Source organism: Danio rerio, chromosome 25 (assembly GCF_052040795.2).
Source record: "Danio rerio strain M-AB ecotype USA chromosome 25, GRCz13ab, whole genome shotgun sequence".
NCBI lineage: Eukaryota > Metazoa > Chordata > Actinopteri > Cypriniformes > Danionidae > Danio > Danio rerio.
The window spans coordinates 4,482,501-4,505,000 of record NC_141045.1 but is presented as its reverse complement, the minus strand read 5'-3'; the positions used below and the strand labels follow the sequence as shown (position 1 = coordinate 4,505,000).

General features: G+C 36.3%; 3 protein-coding genes across 7 annotated transcripts in view; 1 reads left to right on the top strand and 2 right to left on the bottom strand.

Annotated features, from left to right (window-relative positions):
* Window positions 1-3,599: 3,599 nt before the first annotated feature.
* zgc:194202 lies at window positions 3,600-4,643 on the bottom strand. The gene has a single exon (NM_001128814.1). The coding sequence runs from the start codon at window positions 4,560-4,562 to the stop codon at window positions 3,675-3,677; it is 888 nt and encodes a 295-aa protein (NP_001122286.1). The 5' UTR covers window positions 4,563-4,643; the 3' UTR covers window positions 3,600-3,674.
* Window positions 4,644-6,072: 1,429 nt separating this feature from the next.
* On the bottom strand, window positions 6,073-19,482 carry ccdc77 (coiled-coil domain containing 77). Of its 4 annotated transcripts, none has more exon segments than NM_001025478.2 (12): window positions 6,073-6,419; window positions 8,653-8,805; window positions 9,223-9,348; window positions 11,321-11,543; window positions 11,717-11,865; window positions 13,719-13,801; window positions 13,956-14,037; window positions 15,530-15,626; window positions 16,468-16,610; window positions 17,763-17,928; window positions 18,925-18,973; window positions 19,436-19,482. In NM_001025478.2, coding segments are annotated over 11 exon segments (1,401 nt in total). In that variant the 5' UTR covers window positions 18,957-18,973; window positions 19,436-19,482; the 3' UTR covers window positions 6,073-6,272.
* A 56-nt stretch (window positions 19,483-19,538) lies between these two features.
* Window positions 19,539-22,500, top strand: part of hdhd5 (haloacid dehalogenase like hydrolase domain containing 5) — a 16,931-nt gene continuing 13,969 nt past the window's right edge. Inside the window, 2 exon segments of one of the 2 annotated variants that reach the window (NM_001328522.2) lie at window positions 19,539-19,917; window positions 22,239-22,457. In NM_001328522.2, coding sequence (NP_001315451.2) covers window positions 19,801-19,917; window positions 22,239-22,457 — 336 coding nt within the window. In that variant the 5' untranslated portion in view covers window positions 19,539-19,800. 2 annotated transcript variants of the gene reach the window in all.

The following is a 22,500-nucleotide window of genomic DNA, read 5'->3' as shown; positions in this document are numbered from 1 at the left end:
AAAGGCGTATATATGTATAAATAAAACACCCCCACCCCACTCCAGTCACATCAATCTGTGCCAGTCTGTATCTACCTATAATATATATAAGATGCAGGCTGTAGCTAGGTAGGTGGCAGGCTGCAGATAGGTAGCTAAGTGGCAGGCAGGGGCGGGAACAGCTTACCTTGGTTCTGGCCGGCGCGAGTTCCCTCCTAACGCTTCTCGCCCGTCACGGCGTCTAACCAAGGGGCGGGGGGCGTGGTGACGTCACCGGCGTCCCCGCCCCTTGGTTTACACGGCGGGCGGGGAATGCCAGTGACCGCTGTGAACGGATAGAATCAGCGGAGCGGGGAGCGCTCTCTCTCCCCGCTCCGCTGATTCTGTCAGTGTACAGTGGTCGGCGCGGGCCACAAAATATTGCACTGAGGGCCGCAAATGGCCCGCGGGCCGCGAGTTTGAGACCCCTGAAGTAGAGGAACCAACCATCATTATTCAAATACACACTCTGCAACATTACAAATTGTGAAGCTGAATGACTTTATTACCCAATATGCTAAAAAAAAAATCTTTGAGATGGGGCGCTAGTGGCTGGATGCACAAGAAAAGAAACCAAAAAGCCACTCTGGCGACATCTTTGCATCTTTTTTTATTTATCTCCTCACTGCTGCCATTCGGCGCTCATTTTCGCATGTGTTGTTATTCTGACCTGAAGTGATAAGCTCGACCGTGTGGATTTCTTGACCATTTTCTATGCGCTTTGTGCTTGCACTCCACTGGCATCTCTCGTAACTATACGCAACCATCAAGCGTTTTCTCAGAGGATGACAAACGGACAAATTGCTGCAGCTCTTATACAAATTTAAAGAGAAAAGTATAAAGCGCTGCAGTGTTTGAGTGCGCCGTGTTTGTCTGAGGTAATTAGTCTGCCGCTATTACTGAAATGTGTTAATACCAAACAAAGTGTGTAGCAGATTGGTTAGTTCTACTTGCATGAATCGCGGTGTGCTCAGGGCATTCTGAAAAGCTCAGATGTTTTTTTTTTTTTTTTTTTAACTAGGTGTGCCTGGAAAATGCGAGCACGTTACGTGTGCGCCGCTTGCACACCATGTGCGTGTCATGCAAGTCGCACGCCTCCATTGGAAATGACAAACTTGCACCCTAAGCTTGTTGGCATTCCTTCACCCAGCCTCCACATTTTGATAAAACTATTCGCAACTACATACCAAACTTCGATGCTGATATTATCGCCCAGCCCTACAACAAGCATTATTTAATGTGTTCATCATTTTTTTTTTTTTTGAATTTTATTTGAAAAACAAACAAGTGTTGTAATTAAGTTGGTTGTACGAAGGTTTTCCAAAGTAGTGATGATTTGGCTTTTAGATGAATGAGGATTCTTGATGCAGTGCCGCCTGAGGGATCGCGGATCACAGTTGTTCAGCTTAAGCTTGCCCTCTTGTCTTTTACACACTGAAATTCCTCCAGATTCTTGAATCTTTTAATGATGTTCTGCACTGTTCAAGCTGCAATATCCAAATGTCTTCCTCTCGTTCTATGAGGTAAATTGTATTTAAACATTTCAATCATTTCTCATGTATTTGTTGGCTAACTGGCGATCCTCTGCCCATCTTTGCTCCTAAAGGACTAGACCTGTCTTGGATGCTGCTTTTATACTAAATCCTAATTACAATCACCTGTTGACATCATCTGTTTCAAATCCCATCATTAAAGCAATTTACCTGATTAGCAGCCCTAAACTGCTCCTGTCCCAACTCTTTTGGGATGTGTTGCAGGTCTGAATGACTGGAAAGGATGTATATTAACAGATGAAATGAAGATGATCAGACAAAACATGAAATATTTCATGTTGTCTGCACTGAAATACAACTCAAAGTAAACTTGAAATCACTACTTGATTTTTTATTTGTTTCCATCCTGTCCCAGCTTTTTCTGATTTGGGGTTGTATATGTACTATCCGCTTGTTAAGTGTGACGTCACGCGGAGCGGCTTCCGGGTCCAAGCGCTCTATTCAACTGAATAGGGAGACTCATGAAATGGTAATAATAAACGTTTACAAAGCGATTTAATACTTTCAAAAGTCACGATCGCAATATATATATATATATGTCCATGCCTAATATCCGATGGCCAGAAAGTAATTCATTGTTTTATAAATTGTTAAAATTTTGGTATTTGTTATGCAGCAAATCCAAAGATTGTTGTGTACACTATGAGTTTATGTAAAATTAACTTTAATGTGTGATAGGAATAAAAGTGATCATAAACGAATGATTTCTCCACTCAAATGAGTGGCGGCTTGGACCCGGAAATAGTATTACATACATCACAAACACGTCACCACTTAACAAGCGGATAGGGATATAATAAAATGGCTGAAAATATTTTTAATTGAAACAAATTACACTATCACATGCACGAACAATTGTCCTTGATAATATTTTTAATCCGAGTTAATCACACCTTTTTTTCCACACCAATTGTTGTCCACGCATTATTTACTTCTCGTCTTGACTACTATAATGCACGTCTTTCTGGACTTCCTTCCAAACTTCTCTGTAAATTCCAACTGGTTCAGAACCATGCAGCTCGTGTCATCACTAGGACCCCATCTCACGAGCACGTCACACCACTCCTCTATCAGCTCCACTGGCGTCCAATAAAGTATCGTATTGATTTTAAAATATTACTTCTAGCTTTCAAGGCACTTCATAATCTTGCGCCTCAATATCTTACCGAACTTCTTCATATCTACACCCCTTCTCGTACTCTTAGATCAGCCAACAGCTCCACCCTGTTACCACCTCGCACTCGAGTACAATGGGAGACAGATCCTCTAGCTCTATGGCTCCTCGGCTCCAAGGAGAGATCTAAGGAGCAGTGATAGTCTTCACACTTTGAAATCCCGTCTAAAGACCCATCTTTTTAAGCAGGCTTTTCTTTAACTATTTTTCATCATGCTTTTTATTATGTTCTTTTATATTCGTTATTGTGTTTTAACCTGCATGGTCAATAATTGTTTTAGTAATATTTAATTTGTTTTAGCATGGCTGTTGATACTTGTTTTAAGGCGACCTTGGGTGTCTTGAAGGGCGCCGTTTACAAATAAAATGAATTATTATTATTATTATTATTTTGAGCTTCTAATGACACACTTATTGTAGAACTATACAAATACAATATTACACGCTTACAATATTAAAAATTCACATATTTACATAATTCAAAAAGTGATGTCCTTGCAAAAACATGGTCGGGAATGTTCTACTATTGGTATATAATCGGTAAAATTCATCCATTTGTGGCTTGAAATGTCTCAAAAATCACAAATAAATGCAGCTTGTTTATTTACAGGTGCTGTCTTTATTTTTTAGTCACTTAATTATAAGTTTGTGAATCTCCAAAGATTTATTTGTGGATCTTTTTTTTTTTTTTGCTTGATTGCTTTGCATTCATTTGTGGATTGTAATAAATGTATTTGGAGTCATGCAGCAATTTTATCTTCAAATTGCAGGGTTTGTGGTCATCGCTTTGAGACATCATTCCAGATATTGGGTCTTATAATGTCAGTCGGCTCGATAATTTCACCAAAAATTGTCCGGTTATGAAAGCAATTTCCACTTACCAGAGTTAAAGTTAATTGAGGAATTGTGGACTGTCAGTGGGATAAAGTTTAAATTTGATCGTCTTGTGTCTGATCTGACTGCTGTGCTCCTCTCCTTAGCAGAGTCCGAGCAGAAAAAGTGTAAAGAATTGGGTTTATGCTGTTATTGATGAAGAAAAGAGCTCCAGTTGCGTTGTAGTTGACTTCTGATTTCCAGGGCATTGCTATTGCCACAATGTTGTTGATCATACAGGGAATCCCGAATATGAAGAAGGTCACTACGATCCTGATGGCCAGTGTGGTCAGTCTGTGACTGCTGAAGGAGACCGACTGACTGACCCGCCGGTGGAGCCCAAAGTAGAAGCACAACAGGCTGAGAAGAGGCACGATGAACATCAGTACAGTTTCCACAGACAACACCACAGTTTTTTCAAGATCATCTCCATAATCCTGATAACAGTACAGAAGCCCATTCTTCATCAGCTTGACGTTTCGGTAGTAAAGAGCGTAGGAACCCAAAGCTGCGCTTAAAGTCCATATGGCAGAAATCATCCCGCTTTGGTTCTTCTCTCCAAGCGTGGCCCATATCTGTGGATGAAGCACCTGCAGGTATCTCTGCACGCTCAGCAAGCAGACGCTCAGCACACTGCAGTACAGACTCCAGTACACTATATAGGAGAAGAGCTTACACAGAGCCTGACCGAACACCCATCCATTGAGGAGAGCGTAGATCCACACCGGCATGAACAGCAGACTCATCAGATCCGACACCGCCAGACTGAACATCAGCTTCGGAGTAAAGCTTCTGTCCTTCAGATATTGGCCAAGCAGGACCAGCACTGCTATATTACCCGGGACGCCGAGGACAAAACACAGCCCCAGGACAGCGCTGGACACCAGCAGATCCACTGAGGGACCCGCAGATGAAGACATGTTGGAGATGTTCTGGTACTCCATGATGATCTGAACAGTGAGGTTTGGTTAGACACTGGTGAGGAAGCCAACTTCTGACACAATCGTGGTCTGGCGGAGGAAGTTCATATTTGTGTGTTAACGGACATGCAAAGCTGCAAAGCAAAGTGTGTGCAAAGTGTATATATGCACACGGTCTGTTTCTGTTTATGCCGCATATCCTCCAAGCATCTGCTATCTGTGTGCATTGATGAAAATCATACTGTCCACACACACACACGAAGGGGGTTTGTTTTATTATTTAATAATGTTCCTGTTCTTATCCTCTCACATCATCCCATTGTTTTTCTGTGGTGGTGATGTTATGGAGAGTCAGAGGGGAAATGTGCTTGATTGTTAAAAGTACAGTTCACCCCAAATAAATAAACATTCTGTCATCATTTACTGATCCAAACCTGTTGAGCTTCTTCTGTTCTCACAATAGAAGATAAACTGCGCAGTGTTGGATGGAAGCAGATGTTAAAGAGCCCCTATTATGGGTTTTTAAAAATGAGCTTCTATGCAGCGTGTAACAGCTCTAACCGTGCATTTACATAAATGATTCGTTGTTTAAATGATTTGTTGTTCAAACAAATCGCCCTGCATGCCTTGCTTTTTAACCGCTTTATTAGGTAACAATAAATGCATATAAGACAATAAATGTACATTTTTGGCCTTGCATGCAGATCAGATTATGGAAATTTAAAACACCTTTTTTTTTCCAGATATGATGTAATCTTTGTTCAGAATTTGAGTTGTGCCTATATTGTGCGGTGCATATTTTTATTTATTTTTTGTTCATTTTCATTTCAGAAAAAACTTTATTTTCTGGAAAACAGTGATCGAAAGTAAAGAACAGTAGTGTAGCATGAAGGTAGATTTCAGCTAACCTTAAAGTTCTAGCCGTGAATAATGAATGGGAAGTGAAGATATCTACAGAATCTCCAATATGCTTTAAAACGGCACTTCCACATTTGTTACGGGAACAACAAACACATTCAGTACAATACAAACAAAACTACATCTAATTGTATTATTTTGCTGGGAAGTTTGAGGTTTTGACTTTTCACCTGATTTATTCATTGTCTTGTCGGCTTAGTCCCTTTATTAATCCGTGGTCGCCACAGCGGAATGAACCACCAACTTATCCAGCAAGTTTTTACGCAGCGGATGCCCTTCCAGCTGCAACCCATATCTGGGAAACATCCACACACACACATACACTACGGACAATTTAGCCTACCCAATTCCCCTGTACCGCATGTCTTTGGACTGTGGGGGAAACCGGAGCACCCGGAGGAAACCCATGCGAATGCAGGGAGAACATGCAAACTCCACACACAAACACCAACTAAGCCGAGGCTCAAACCAGCAACCTTCTTGCTGTGAGGCGACAGCACCACCTACTGCGCCACTGCCTCGCCTCATCTGATTCTGTTTTCAGAAATATAAATCTTGAGCTATATCATTATTGTTTTGTCCTGAAAAGTTTGGCCTCAAAAATAACACATTTTGCTAATGCAAAAAAGTAATAAAAATCAAGCTTTATTTATCAAAAATAGCAATGGCACAAATAAACAGCTGTGTGACGTCCGGCTTCATGCACTCATCCATTCATTCCTTCATTGTGTGAAAAGTTCTTCATAGATCAACCATAAAACACAGAAATGGGTGGAGATTCTCGTCCACATTGAATGTTTTCTACATGATGACTCCTCAGCAGAACTGCAGCTCGTTCTCCAGTTTGCAGATTTTGGTCTTCAGGTTCTTCAGCTGATCCTGAACCTTCTCTGTGCGTCTGTTGGTCTGTCGAACCTCACGGAGGATGGCCAGGTCTTGCTTTGGGCTCCCACCGAGCGTCAGCTGGAGAAACACAGCCAGCAAAATCAGCATCAGGTTATTAAAGGTGATTTTTGAAAGACACTTTTGACCATGATGTTTGACGATGTCCAAACCGCAGAGCCAATCAGCATTAAATTAAGGGGGCGTGTCTAAATACAATAGCGGAGATATACATAAAGGTTGCAGTCCTGTGGGGTTACAGCATGTTTGTTTTGGTGCTTTCAAATATTTGTATCTCTTGTCAACATTAGTACACATTTATGATTAAACTATATATAAACAGTTATTGTTTATAATGACAGCAGAGGATTTAGCAGAAATAAAAACATACTGGCATGCCATTTTTAAATGCTTTTTAAAGGAACAGTCCTCTTTTTTGGAAACGGGTTCATTTTCTGGAGTTAAGCAGTTGAGTTTTACCATTTCTGAATCCATTCGGTCAATCTCTGGACTGTCGAGAGCACTATTAGCTTAGCTTAGCATAAATCATTGAATTGTATTAGACCGTTAGCATCTCACTCAAAACAAAATGCACTATTATCAGACACTACGTATTAATATTGCTCCTACTGCAGCCATGGATAATTGAGCAGCAAATTCCCTTGACTATTAGACAGGAATGAGAGTATAGTTATAGGCTAGGCACTATACTCTCATTCCAGCGTAATGATCAAGAGAATTTGCTGCTGAATTTTTCATGGCGGCAGTAGGAGTGACGATAATGCACAGCACCTGATAATTATGCACTTTTTTGAGCTAGATGCTAATGGTCTAATCCAATTTAATGGTCTATGCTAGGCTAAACCTTGCCTAGCCTATCAGCGTAGAAAAATAACATCTTTTCATCCTTCATCAGTACACAATGTACCAAAGCGTCAAACTTTAAAAGAACAAAACTATTTTAACATTTTTTCAAGTGAGATGGTAATGACCTAATCCAAGTCAATGATTATGCTAAGCTAAACCTAGCCTAGCCTATCAGTGTAGAAAAATAGCATATTTTCATCCTCCATCAGTTTTAGTACACAATGTAACTACAGAAGCGTCAAACTTTAAATGAACAAAACTATTTTAACATTTTTCAAGCGAGATGCTAATGGTCTAATCTGATTCAATGATCTTTGCTAGACTAAGCTAATCCTAGCCTAGCCTATCAGCATAGAAAAATCTTAACATCCTTCATCAGTCTTAGTACACAATGTAACTACAGAAGCATCAAGCTTTACACGAACAAAACTATTTTAACATTTTTAAAGCGAGATGCTAACGGTCTAATCTGATTCAATAATCTGTGCTAAGCTAAACCAAGCCTATCAGCCGGAGGAAAAAAAAATCTTTATCCTCCATTAGTCTTAGTACACAACTTAACTACAGAAGCGTCAAACTTTAAACAAACAAAACTATTTTAACTTTTTTAAGCAAGATGCTAATGGTCTAATCCGATTCATAATCTATGCTAAGCAAAGTTAAACATAGCCTAGCAGCGTAGAAAAAAAACAACTTTTCATCCTTCATCAGTCTTAGTACACAATGTAACTACAGAAGCGTCAAACTTTAAAACAACAAAACTAAGGTTAAAAATAAGGTTCATTAGTTAATGTTAATTAATGCATTTACTAACATGAACAACACATTTACTACTGTATTTGTTCATGCGAGTTAACGTTAGTTCATGAAAATACAGTAGTTCATTGTTAGTGCATGTTAACTCATGGTGGATTAAGTAATGTTAACAAGCATGGATTTGGATGTTAATAATGCATTAGTAAATGTTCAGTTATGATTAATAAATGCTGTACAAGTGTTGCTCATGATTAGTTCATGTTAGTAAATGCATTAACTGATGAACCTTATTGTAAAGTGTTACCAACTATTTTAACATTTTTCAAGCGAGATGCTAATGGTCTAATCTGATTCAATAATCTATGCTAAGACAAGCTAATCCTAGCCTAGCCTATCAGCGTAGAAAAAAATTATCTTTACATCCTTCATCAGTCTTAGTACACAATGTAACTACAGAAGTGTCAAGCGTTAAACAAACAAAACTATTTTAACCTTTTTAAGTGAGATGCTAATGGTCTAATGTGATTCAATAATCTATGCTAAGCTAAGCTAAAAGTGCTCCCGCCAGACCTGGAAATTGAATTAAAAAATGGTAAAAGTCAACTGTTAATCGGTTAACTAGTGAAGTGTTCCTATCAGAGTCAATATAAATATATTTCTTCAGAAGAGACGAAAGGGAGACTCGACTGACTTTGAAGAGAATTTTCTCCACATCTTTGACTTTCTGCCGCAGGAGTCTGATATCGGTCTTGAATCCCTCGACCTCCATCACTCGTCGTTTCTCCAGAGCTTCGTAACGTCGAGTCATGAGCTGAAGACGTTTGGCCATCTTATCCGAGCGCTCCTGAAAACCCAATCAAAGACACTTCAATAACTTCATTCCTTCATTTTCCTTCAGCTTAGTCCTTTCATTCATCTGTGGTCACCACAGCGGAATGAACCACCAACTTATCCAGCATATGTTTTACACAGTGGATGCCTTTCCAGCTGCAACCCAGTACTGGGAAACACCCATACACACTCATTTACACTTATACACTACAGCCAATTTAGTTTTTTCCATTCCCCTATAGCGCATGTGTTTGGACTGTGGAGGAAACAGGAGAAAACCCACGCCAACACGGGGAGAACATGCAAACTGCACACCGAAATGCCGAAACTGGCCTAGCTGTAACTTAAACCAGCGACCTACTTGCTGTGAGGTGACAGTGCTAACCACTGAGTATGAATTCAAATAATAGGTGGCTGAAAAGGGAGTTACTTTAAAGATCTCTCGGCCCACGTCACCCTCCTCTCTGATCTGGGACAGCTCCGTCTCCAGACTCACACACTGATCTCGGTACATATCGGCCAGTTTGTGAGCCTGTTTCAGCTCCTCCTGCAAAGCCTGAAATATAAAGGACAAAAGCACATTTGTACACATCTCATATATACACAGAGATTCTGTACATGTGTAAAGTTATGGAACAAAACTTTTAGTATAATTTTAATATTAATATTATTATAAATTAAATAAAAAAGCTTTAATGAAGTCACTTCTAGATTTCAAATAAAAACATTGACATTTACTGTTTATTCTTTTCAGAAACGTTGAACGATTTAATAACTTTTCTTGAAAAAAATTAAATAAATAAATAAAGAAAATCTCAAAAAAATAATGAAAGTCTTGAAAATAGCAACTTAAGTTATTTGTATATCTCACAAATACTGCTTTTATTTTATTAGAAGGAAAGGAGATATTTAGCCTGATGTTTATGCTGCTCTATTTTAAAATAAATATGTCAAATATAATATGTAAGGAATAATTGATGATGGCAGTTTAATTATTGATAATGCTACCGTTCCCGCAGCTAAAGTCACTAGAATTATTAGGTATGGGTTTGAGTATTACAATAATATTGATTTCATTAAAATAAAGATTTGATGAAAATGATTCTAGATTTCAAATGTTTTTTTTGTTGTTATTTTGCAGATATTGACAATTTAGAATAAAAAGGTTTATTGATTTCTTAACTTAAAAAAATATAAATAAAATAGTCAAACTGATTATAGACTTGTTTATTTTATATATATTTACACACACACATGGAGTCCATTTGCAGGAACTAATAATGTTATTATTATTATTATTATTATTATTATGTCAAATAAAATATGCAATGAATAATTGATAATAGCTTCTCCTGGACCTAAGGAGCAGTGATAGTCTTCAAACCTTTAAATCTTGTCTAAAGACCCAACTTTTTAAGCAGACTTTCTTTTGACTATCTTTCACCATGTTATTTTATACTAACGATGTGTTTGTACCTCTTTACATGAATTTTAAAATAGTTTAGTTTCGGCAACGTTTTATTAATTGTTTTAATTTGTTCTGGTATGGCGGTTGATGCTTCTTGTAAGGGCGACCTTGGGTGTCCAGAAAGGCGCCATTTACAAATAAAATGAATCATTATTATTATTATTATTTTATTATTATTATTATTATTATAGCATTTTAATTATTAAAGGTTTCAAACAAACTTTCTAGTTAAAATTTGTTTTACTTAAACGCTCTATTAACTTTTTATTTTTAGGAAATAATATTTTTCTTTGTAAAAAAAACTCTTAAAAAAATAGAAACCTTATAAAAATGATTTATAAAAATAAAAAATTTAGTTAATACACTTTTTTTTTAGTTTAATGACGACTTGTTTAATTCCTAACCTATGTATGTTTTTAAAACCAGTTTTTTTCCTCACACATTATAAATGAGTGATTATAACGACTCATATAAAGTGGAATTATTGGTCCTCTTGAATTATTCACCCTCCTGTATTTTTTTCCCCAATTTCTGTTTAACGTAGAGCAGATTTGTTCAGCACATTTCTAATCATAATAGTTTTAATAACTCATCTCTAATAACTGATTTATTTTCTCTTTGTCATGATGACAGTAAATAATATTAGACTAGATATTCTCCAAGACACTTCTATACAGCTTAAAGTGACATTTAAAAGCTTAACTAGGGTAATTAGGCAAGTCATTGTATAACAGTGGTTTGTTCTGAAGACAGTCGGAAACAAATATTGCTTAAGGGGGCTAATAATATTGACCTTAAAATGCTTTTAAAACAATTAAAAGCTGCTTTTATTCTAGCCGAAATAAAACAAATAAGACTTTCTCCAGAAGAAAAAATATTATAAGAAATGTTGTGAAAATTTCCTGAATCTGTTCATCATCATTTGGGAAATATTTAAAGACTGAAATTCACAGGAGGGCGGATAATTCTCCCTTTGACTGTATATATCCTTTATATTTGACGCTGTGGTCTTTGTGTTCTGTAACAGCTTGAGTGTAGCGCATTAATGAGTCTGTCTGACCCTGATGTGCTGTCGGTGTGTGGCTCCGCTGTCTGCTGGACTCTGCTGGATGATCTGGAGCTCTGCTGACGGCGCTCTCTCCTCTCGCTCCTCGCTGCAGTCCAGCCGCCGCAGCAGACGCTCCTTCTCCATCATCCAGCTCTTCTCCTGCGCGCGACTCTCAAACTTCAGCTGCAGGAAGTCTCTGGTGCTCTCCATCAGCAGGCTCTGTGTGCGCTGCAGTCTGAACCACAGAGAGAAGAGCGTTTAGTGGAACTAGTATTGCCAAACTGTTGTATACTTTGAGACATGTCGATACTTAAATATTGGAAATGATACACTCGAGTGATTCAGTGCATATTGTTAAGGTAAAGTAATTAAGTGAGATTCCATCTGCAGCAGTAGAGGTGAACACACTTGTCTGTGAGGGCTGTGATTCTGTCAGAGTCTCTCTGCTGCTGAATCTGTCTCTCCTCCAGGTGAATGCGTCGCTCCTCCATCAGCGCCTCCACCTGCTCTTTAGCCAGACGAGCCTGTTCCTCCATCTGAGCCTGCAGAGCCTCCACCTGCACTCACACCACAGCAGCAAACGTGCGGGGGGGAAAGGGAGGTTTTAGACATCAAAATGACTCAAGATTTGTTTTTGTATATAAGAATGAATCCTTTAGTGGCTGTTATGCTTTTTAATAGGACAGTGAATTTAAAAATATATACATTTACTCATCATTCATGTAGTTTTAGACCTTTATGAGTACTAAAAACAAAAGAAGATAGTTTGAAGAATGTTGGAAACCTGTAACCACTGACTTTCATAATAGGAACTAAAAATACGTTTTTTGTCCAGCATTCTTCAGATAACCTCCACTTGTGTTCAACAGAAGACAGAAAGTCAAACAGGTTTGAAACAGAGTAAATAATGACAGAATTTTCATTTTTTGGGTGAACTGTCCCTTTAACCTGATTTACAGTACACCAAAAAAAGTAATTAAGTGTGAAAAAGTTAGAAAAATAAATTTTCTCATCATTCGTATGGATTTAACCCTTTGAGTTTCTTTTTTTTTCTACTAAAAAACAAAAGAAGATATTTTGAAGAATGTTAAAAGAATTCTTCAAGACACTTCTATACAGCTTAAAGTGACATTTAAAGACTTAATTATGGTAATTAGGCAAGTCATTGTATAACAGTGGTTTGTTCTGAAGACAGTCGGAAACAAATATTGCTTAAGGGGGCTGATAATATTGACCTTTAAATGGTTTTACAAGAATTAAAAGCTGCTTTTATTCTAGTGGAAATAAAGCAAATAAGACTTTCTCCAGAAGAAAAAAATATTATAGGAAATGCTGTGAAAATTTCCTGAATCTGTTCAACATCATACGAGTAAATAATGACAGAATTTTCATTGTTTAGGTGAACTGTCCCTTTAACATGATTTACAGAAAACCAAAAAAAGTAATTAAGTGTGAAAAAATTAGAAAAAATTCATTCTCATAATTTGTATGGTTTTAAACCTTTATGAGTTTCTTTTTTTCCATTAAAAACAAAAGAAGATATTTTGAAGAATGTTGGCAAACTATAACTATTGACTTAATAATAATAGGAACAAAAATCTAATTAAAGTAAATGACTGTTTTTTTGTCCAGCATTCTTCAGAATATCTTCCTTTGTGTTCAACAGAAGAAAGAAACTCAAACAGGTTTAAACCAAACGGAGGACGAGTAAATAATTACAGGATTTTCATTTTTGGATAAACTGTCCCTTTAACATCATTTACAGAAATCTAAAAATAATATAACTAGGTGTGAAAAAAAAGGGGGGGAAATACATTTATTCATCATTCATGTGGTTTAATACTTTATGAGTTTCTTTTTTTCTATTAAAAACAATAGAAGATATTTTGAAGAATGTTGAAAACCTGTAACCATTGACTTTTAAAATAGAAATTTAAAAAATCCATTGAAAGTCAATGGCTGTTTTTTGTCCAGCATTCTTCAGAATATCTTTCTTTGTTCAAAAGAAAAAAAAAATACTTTTACTCATCATTCATGTGGTTTTAAACATTTATGACTTTCTTTTTTCTACTAAAAAACTATAGAAGATATTTTGAAGAATGTTGGAAACCTGTAACCACTGACTTAATAATAATAGGAACAAAAATCCAATGCAAGTCAATGGCTGCTTTTGTCCAGCATTCTTCAGAATATCTTCATTTGTGTTTGACAGAAGAAACTCAAACAAGCTTGAAACGAGTAAATAACGGCAGAATTTTCATTTTTGGGTGAACTGTCCCTTTGACACGACTTACAGAAAACCAACAATGTGATTAAATTGTTCATATATCAAAGTCATGTGTTTTTTCATACATGATAAGAGGCCTTAAACACGTTTAAAACTCGTTTATATTCACTAAAACACACACACCTGTAGCAGTAATGTCTGGTTGTCTCTCTTCTGCTGCTCTGCATCTGTGCTGTTTTCTCCATGTTTGGAGGATTTCTTGTTTCCTGTCATCACATTATATATGAACTCAAGCGTTTATTCTATTACACAGACAAGACGACTGGTCATCTCAAAAATAGATGAAGGATAAAAAGTAAGTACTGCAATTTAGTCAGTCTTTAGTTTTTGAAACTAAACATTAAATCATTTCAATCAAACCTTTAGCAGACACAGGCCTGGGTTTCACCATCTTCAGTTCCTCATGTGATCTCGGCTGGATCTTCTTCTGAGGAACTGTGACCTAAATAAAAACCATTATGATAGAAAGAAACTGAATAAAGTCTAAACTAGAGTACGAGATATTTACTGCCTATGATAATACTGTAAATGTATAATATAAAGAAGAATACGGCCTGAAAGTTTAAAATAATAATTATAATTCCAGAATCAAACAAAAAGTGCTTCAGGTCATGAGTCCAAGGCACTCGAAAAGTGGAGAAATATTTTTTGTACATTATTACTATTACTATTATTATTAGAATTAACCTAAAATTCAAGATACAAATGCAAAAAAACTGTTGTATCTAGCATAGGTTTGTGCTTTTTTTCGTTTAGTTTTTTTACATGAATAAGATATAAAAATAATCTCTACAAATAAATCCACAAAATCAACATATATATTTACATTTAGTCATTTAGCAGAAGCTTTTATCCAAAGCGACTTACAAATGAGGAAAAGGAAGCAATTTACACAACTATAAGAGCAACATTGAATAAGTGCTGTAGGCAAGTTTCAGGTGTGTAAAGTGTAAGAAGCAAAACATTAGTAATTTTTTTTTTGTAATGCAGTTAGTGGTGGAGTCAGAGAGGCAATTGCAGATTAGGAAGAAAAGTGGAGACTAAATAGTTTTTAGTGGTTTCTTGAAGACAGCGAGTGACTCTGCCGTTCTGATGCAGTTAGGGAGTTCATTCCACCAACTGGGCAGATTGAATGCGAGAGTTCGGGAAAGTGTTTTCTTCCCTCTTTGGGAAGGAACCACGAGGCGACGTTCATTCACAGAATGCAAGTTTCTGGAGGGCCTATAAATCTGCAGAAGTGAGAGCAGATAAGAAGGAGCAAAGCCAGAAGTCGCTTTGTAAGCAAACATCAGAGCTTTGAGTTTGATGCAAGCAGTAACTGGCAGCCAGTGCAAATGGATTAGCAGCGGAGTGACATGTGCTCTTTTAGGTTCATTAAAGACCACTCGTGCTGCTGCGTTCTGAAGCAGCTGAAGAGGTTTGATAGAGTTAGCTGGGAGCCCGGATAGTAGAGTATATACAAATATACTAGTATATACACACACATATATATATATATATATATATATATATATATATATATATATATATATATATATATATATATATATATAAATATATATATATATATATATAAATATATATATATATATACACACATACACACACACATATAATATATGTATGTATATATATATATATATATATATATATATATATATATATATATTATATATTATTATATACATTTATTCCAGCCAAACTAAAAGTCTTCCTCTTAAGAAAGAAAAAATAATAGGAAAGAAAACTTTAATAGGACATATTGTGAAAAAATTCCATGCTCTATTAAAATATCACTTGTGAAATGTTTGAAAAATATAAACATTTCCAGGGAAGGTTAATATATTTGTTTTCAACTGTGCATACACACAAACACTAAGCATATATACACTTTATTAATGGCCATAATATATGGAAATGAGAAATCTCTTAACCTTGTGTGGAGGCTCGCGGTGGAAGTATGTGATCTCTCCTGGATCTGGTCCCACCAGCGCTAACAGATGCTGGATCTTCTTGCGGTCCTCCAGCTCTCTGCAAGAGTAATGCACTGTGGTGATGTTTGATGATATAGTTTATATATATATATATATATATATATATATATATATATATATATATATATATATATATATATATATATATATATATATATATATATATGTTTATGTACAGTTGAAGTTATATACAGTTTAATTATTACCCCCTTTGAATTATTAGCCCCCCTGTTTATTTTTTCCCCCAATTTCTGTTTAACAGAGAGCGGATTTTTTTCAACACATTTCTAATCATAATAGTTTTAATAACTCATCTCTAATAACTGATTTATTTTATCTTTGTCATGATGACAGTAAATAATATTTTACTAGATATTCTTCAAGACACTTCTATACAGCTTAAAGTGACATTTAAAGGCTTAACTAGGTTAATTAGGTTAACTAGGCAGGTTAGGGTAATTAGGCAAGTTATTGTATAATGATGGCTTGTTCTATAGAATATTGAAAAAATATATAGCTTAAAGGGGCTAAAAATATTGACCTTAAAATGTGTTTTAAAAAATTAAGAACTGCTTTTATTCTAGCTGAAATAAAACAAATAAGACTTTCTCCAGAAGAAAAAATATTATCAGACATACTGTGAACATTTCCTTGCTCTTTGCTTGTTAAATATAATTTGGGAAATATTTAAAAAAGGAAAAAATTCGAAGGGGGGGCTAATAATTCTGACTTCAACCGTATATATATGAAATAATCTCTACACATATATCTACAAAATCATCCACATTTTTTTTCATATTTTTTTTTATTCCAGCGAAACTAAAAGTCTTCCTCTTAAGAAAGAAAATATAATAAATAAATATATATTTATATCTGACCTGATCTTGAGCCGGTCGTTCTCTGCATAGAGTCTGAGCGCCTGCTCCCTCTCCTGGAACAGGTAAATCTGCATGTCGCTGAGAGCGTTTTGGAGCTCCGCGATCTCCTCCTCACGCTGGCGAATCTCCCACTGCAACTTGTGCTGCACAAAACAATAGAGATGTCAAAATACTGGAATCACCCGCTTCAAAACAACACCTTAAAGGGCACCTTTGATGCAAAATCTACTTTCGGAAGCTTTTTAGACAGAACGGTGTGCAGGTATAGTGTGTCCCCAGTCATATTGGAGTGACAGAAACACAATAAGTCTCTTTTTTTATTTCATGATGTTAAAATAGGATCCGGCAACGCAGTGGCACAGTAGGTAGTGCTGTCACCTGACAGCAAGAAGGTGGCTAATTCGAGCCTCAGCTGGGTCAGTTGGCGTTTCTGTGTGGAGTTTGCATGTTCTCCCTGCATTCGCCTGGGTTTTCTCTGGGTGCTCCGGTTTCCCCCACAGTCCAAAGACATGCGGTACAGGTGAATTGGGTAGGCTAAATTGTCCGCAGTGTATGTGTGTGGATGTTTCCCAGAGATGGGTTGTGGCTGGAAGGGCATCCGTTGCGTAAAAACTTGCTGGATAAGTTGGCGGTTCATTCCGCTGTGGCAACCCCAGATTAATAAAGGGGCTAAGCCGACAAGAAAATGAATGAATGAAAAATAGGATCCGATCCCAGTGATTTTGAAGCCCACCGCAACATAAAATTGGAGCGTGGATTTCCCCGCCGACCAAATTAAGTGACATCTGCGTATAAACATGTCTCCATAGTAACGCATATAAACATTTCCACAAGACAGGAGTTGCAAAGAAAGGAGTTGACATGAGCCCAAAGCTAAACCCAGAGCTGAAAATAAACACCAACGGCGGGAGACGAGACGAGACGAGAGAGGAAAACAGCCAATAGAGTCAGAATAACTGCTGAGGTTTTTAATCCTTCATAGTACTTTAAAGACTAAATGTTTGCAGCTTGACACAGATTTTTAGATTTTATATTGAATTAGATCTGAAGAATATATTTTACCTGTTTATATTAACATCATTAAATAAATAAATAAATAAATAAATAAATAAAAACAGCTACTAACAAATAAGCATTTTACTAGGGAAATCGCTATTGCTGTACTTAACAACAATATGGCATATTTTTCCAGTATTGTGTAGCCCTAATCTGCACATATCAAAACATAGATACTCTCAACACTAGTAAACGGAGCGCAGTAAACACAGGTGTAAAGTCTGCTGTCAGTGTCTGACCTGCTCCTCAGTGCTGCTCCTGTGCTCCTCCAGCTTCTGCAGCAGCTCCTCGTGTTCTCCATCAAATTGAGACACTTTCTGCCTGTAGAAGTCCAGCAGCTCACGGGACGGACGGAGATACGCCAGACGCTCCGAGATGGAGGGCAGCGGGGAGTCAGGAGAGGGACTGACAGAAACAGACAGACAGACAGACAGAGAGACAGACACATACACACATAGATGTCAGTGCTTCAGTGGTTTTCTTGAGTCATAACTGCTTTTATTTTATTTGTAATTAATATAACAACACTAATAACATAATATTAGCCGACTGATAAAATTGTATTTATTGTGTCATTGCCAAAATGGCAAAAATAAAAAGTTAGCTAATTTATGACCTATAAAACTAAAATTTATTTAAATTTATTCACACACACATATATATATATATATATATATATATATATATATATATATATATATATATATATATATATATATATATATATATATACACATACATACATACATACCATGGTAATGACACTAAAATTACACTTTATTTATATTTATAATACATAAAATGTTATTTTATAGGTCATAAATGAGCTAATTTATTTTTGGCATTTTTTAAAATGTAATGCAAAAAAAACATTCTCAGATGTCTATAAAAAAATCAATGTTTGATCTATAAAAAGCTATCTAATACATATTGTATGATAAATGTTTAGGTTTCATTATATGCATACAATTGATTAATAGAATACATTTTTTTTTTACAAAATTAATATATTACTACTTTTTGGAAAATGTGTATTTATATTATTTTGGATATTTTATTTCCACTCATAGAGTAAGTACCATAATGTTGAAAACATCTTAAATGTATGATCTTAAAACACTGTTATTTGAGTCTTTCTGCATTTAATAATTTATTAAGACACTTGAAAATGTAAGAAGAATAAAGCTTATTATGGCTATGAGAATGTGAGGGGTAAGGATGTGGAAATTATGAAAATAAGTCTTAATGGTCCTAAAAAATAAGTATCTTCGTGTAAAAACAAAACAATGATAACAACAATGATAACAATAATACAATATTAAATTAAATATTATAATAATGTAATAAAAAATAACCACAAATAATAAAGAAACGCTTGTATATAATAAGAAAAGAAGGTACCTTTTATGGTCTTTCGTAGGAGGAGAATCCATTATCACAGAGTATACTGCTTAAAACAAGCAAAATATTAAAGATTAAATGACTCAATATTAAAAAAAATGTTTACAATTAAAATATTACATATGAAAGACATATTAAACGAGTTATTGTGATGAGCATTCAGCTAACTTAAGTTAAAAAACAATCCCCCATAGACAAACAGGAGCCGTTATGGTTGTCAAGTAAACACTGACGCTTTGCGGTTGGAAAGATAAACGGGTTTGTTCTATTTTAAGCGTTAAAAACTGTTTAAAAGTAGAAATAAGTGTCTAGACTGTCACTTTAATTATTAATCAACCTGTCAGATCTGCACAATTGTTGTTGACAAAATAAACAAAAGACAACAACGGTGTTAGCTGTCAAACTAGTAGCATTACTTGTATTATATAACGTTACCTTATGTGCACCTTGTTAAATCAGTATAATACTAATATTGTCTCGGTTTCTCAAACGTCCACACAGTAGTTATTACTTTATGTTTGTGTTCAGCTGGATCATCTCGCATTTAAAAAACACGCCGGTTACAAACCGGAAGTCGCTTTGTTATATCAAGCGCATCCTGACTGCGTCGTCTGCGCAACAACAGCGCAGACTGGCGTCACACTCCACTCCAGCACCAGCAGGCGCCTGTCATTTCTGCGCTCTTACCTGCTGACACACACACGCACACACACACACACACACAGTGATTGATTTAGATAAGAGACATTAGAGACATGAAAAACATGTTTGGCAGCTGCTGATAGCCTGTGAGCTAATGGTTTGCGGGACAGGAGGAGTCATGCTCGGGTCAAAGTAGAAACGCCGTTTTGTGTTTCATTTATTTGGAAGGAAAGCATGGCACAGATGTTTTCCCGCTTGAACATGTTGGGAATCGGGTGGAGAGGCGTCAGATTCAGCAGGAAAGTCACTAATGCAGCTGTTTCTGCGCAGACGCAGCGCCGCTACAGCACAGTGAGTTCACGCGCTGGATTATTAATGATATTCATAATTTAACGATCAATAATAACCACCATGAGTCAGCTAGTACACCAAAAAGAGTGGAGTTACTATCTAAACACGGTTGTGTTGATGTTTTGTTGCTATGGGTTTCGCGTCGGTATCTGGTTGTGTTTCAAACATGTAGCGAGCTGCCTATCTAGTCAGCATTTTCTGTCCATTATAAACAGTGTATATTTACATGAGTTATACATGTGATGGATGTAAAATATTGTTATAATGTCATTCTAACACACGGTGTTTAACATTTAGCACATGAATGAAGCTTCAGTTGATCTACACGAACTTTCACCTGAATTTCTTTACTGTGAAATGTTTCCCCTAAATAGCACAGCAACAGTGAAGGGATGTGCTAATGGTTTCAGTTTCCTTTTGCAGGAAATGTGAAACACGGTCTGGGTGTTCGGGAGTCATTAGGGGGTGCTGTGGCATACTGGTTTAGTTTGGGTTTGAATTCCATCTGACATTTTAAAGTTCTTGGTTCAAGTCCCCTCAACATTCAGGATTCTATCTTTTATTACTCATTCATTCATTTACTTTTCGGCTAGTCCCTTTATTAATCAGGGAACTCCACACAGAAATGCCAACTGACCCAGCCGAGACTCGAACCAGTGACCTTCTTGCTGTGAGGCGACAGCGCTACCCACTGCGCCACCGCACCGCCCATCTATGTTTTACAATTACACATACTGTTACTATATAATCATGTTGTATATATTCGGACACTCAGACGTTAACATTTAGCAAGTTGAAGGTTGTTGGTTCAAAGCCTCACATGGACAAATCTGAGGATTTTAACATTGATTACTATTTTCACTATTATAACTACTGTTATATAACATTGGCAACACGGTGGCTCAGTGGTTAGCACTGTCGCCTCACAGCAAAAAGGTTGCTGGTTCGAGTCCCGGCTGGGCCACTTGGCATTTCTGTGTGGAGTTTACATGTTCTCCCCATGTTGGTGTGGGTTTCCTCTGGGTGCTCCACAGTCCAAACACATGCACTAGAGGTGAATTGGTTGAACTAAATTGACCGTAATTTGTGAGTGTGCATGGGTATTTCCCAGTACTGGGTTACAGCTGGAAGACCATCCGCTGTGTAAAAACATATGCTGGATAAGTTGGCGGTTCATTCTGCTGTGGTGACCCCTGATGAATAAAGACACTAAGCTGAAAGAAAATGAACGAACAAATTATATTACAGTTATAAATTATTATAGAAATTAGAACCAGCAGGTTGTTGGTTCAAATCCCCACCTACACAAAATTCTGCTATTGCTTACTATTACATATAATATTATAATTTTTTTTTTTTTAAATCATGTAATGCATTATTCTGACACAGCCTTTTACGTTTAGCACTTTGAAGGTTTTTGGTTCAAGTCCCCAATAAAACTATGACCATTTTGATCTTAAATACTATTTTTATTATTATAACTACTACTATTACTATTATATAATAGTTATTAACGTTTTTAAAACTGTTACACACTATTTTGACTCACAGCCTTTAGCAATGTGAAGGTTGTTGGTTCAAATCCCCAGCAAGATTTGCTTATTATATATATATATATATATATATATATATATATATATATATATATATATATATATATATATATATATATATATATACACTATTGTTTTATATTAGCTATCAGTAATTATAAGAAAATGTTATACATCATTCTGACACACAGCCTTTACCATTTAACTTGAAAGTTGTAGGTTCAAATCCCCAGCAAAGTTTATTTATTACAATGTAATATTATTATATGTTAGATATCAATATTTATAAGAAAATGTTACATTATTCTGACACACAGCACTTAATGTTTAGCAACTTTAAGTTTGTTGGTTCAAATCCCCACCACGATTGGTCTAAAGAAAACATTATACATTAATCAGAAACACAGCACCTAATGTTTAGTAACTTGAAGGTTGTTGGTTCAAATCCCCGATTCCCCACCACGATTGGTGAATTACATACTATTTTTATATAATGGTTATCAATAATTCTAAGAAAATGGTACATATTAACGAGACACACAGAACTTAATGGTAAGCAACTTGAAGGATGTTGGTTCGAATTCCCATCAAGATTGGTCCATCACATCCTATTTTAAATAATAGTTATCAATAATTATAAGAAAATGTTATACATTAATCAGACACACAGCACTTATCGCTTAAATCTTGAAGGCTTTTGGTTCAAATCTCCAAAAAACGCAAGTTTGGCCACTTTTGACATCTTTTATACTAACTTCTTGTTTTGAGGATGTGGATGAGCAGAACCGCCACTTGTTTGGCCTTCTGTTTGACATTGACGGAGTGCTGGTGCGAGGACGGACACCAATCCCGGCTGCTAAACAGTGTTTTAGGAACCTGGTGGATGGCGATGGGAAATACAAGGTTCCTGTGGTGTTTGTGACGAATGCAGGCAATGCTCTCCGTCAGACCAAAGCCGAGCAGCTGTCCCACCTTCTGGAGGTTGAGGTAAGACGTCTGACGATTAGATATTTACATCTCCAGGCTCCTG

Bases quoted from the DNA above. Each gene is read 5' to 3' on its own strand.
- zgc:194202 (NM_001128814.1), bottom strand. From the start codon at position 4,562: ATGGAGTACCAGAACATCTCCAACATGTCTTCATCTGCGGGTCCCTCA.
- ccdc77 (XM_087310813.1), bottom strand. From the start codon at position 18,956: ATGGATTCTCCTCCTACGAAAGACCATAAAAG. The intron at 15,627-16,467 runs GTCAGATATAAA...TTACTCTTGCAG, and splicing joins AACGACCGGCTCAAGATCAG to AGAGCTGGAGGACCGCAAGA. The intron at 11,866-13,718 runs GTGTGTGTGTTT...GTGTGAGTGCAG, and splicing joins ACCAGACATTACTGCTACAG to GTGGAGGCTCTGCAGGCTCA.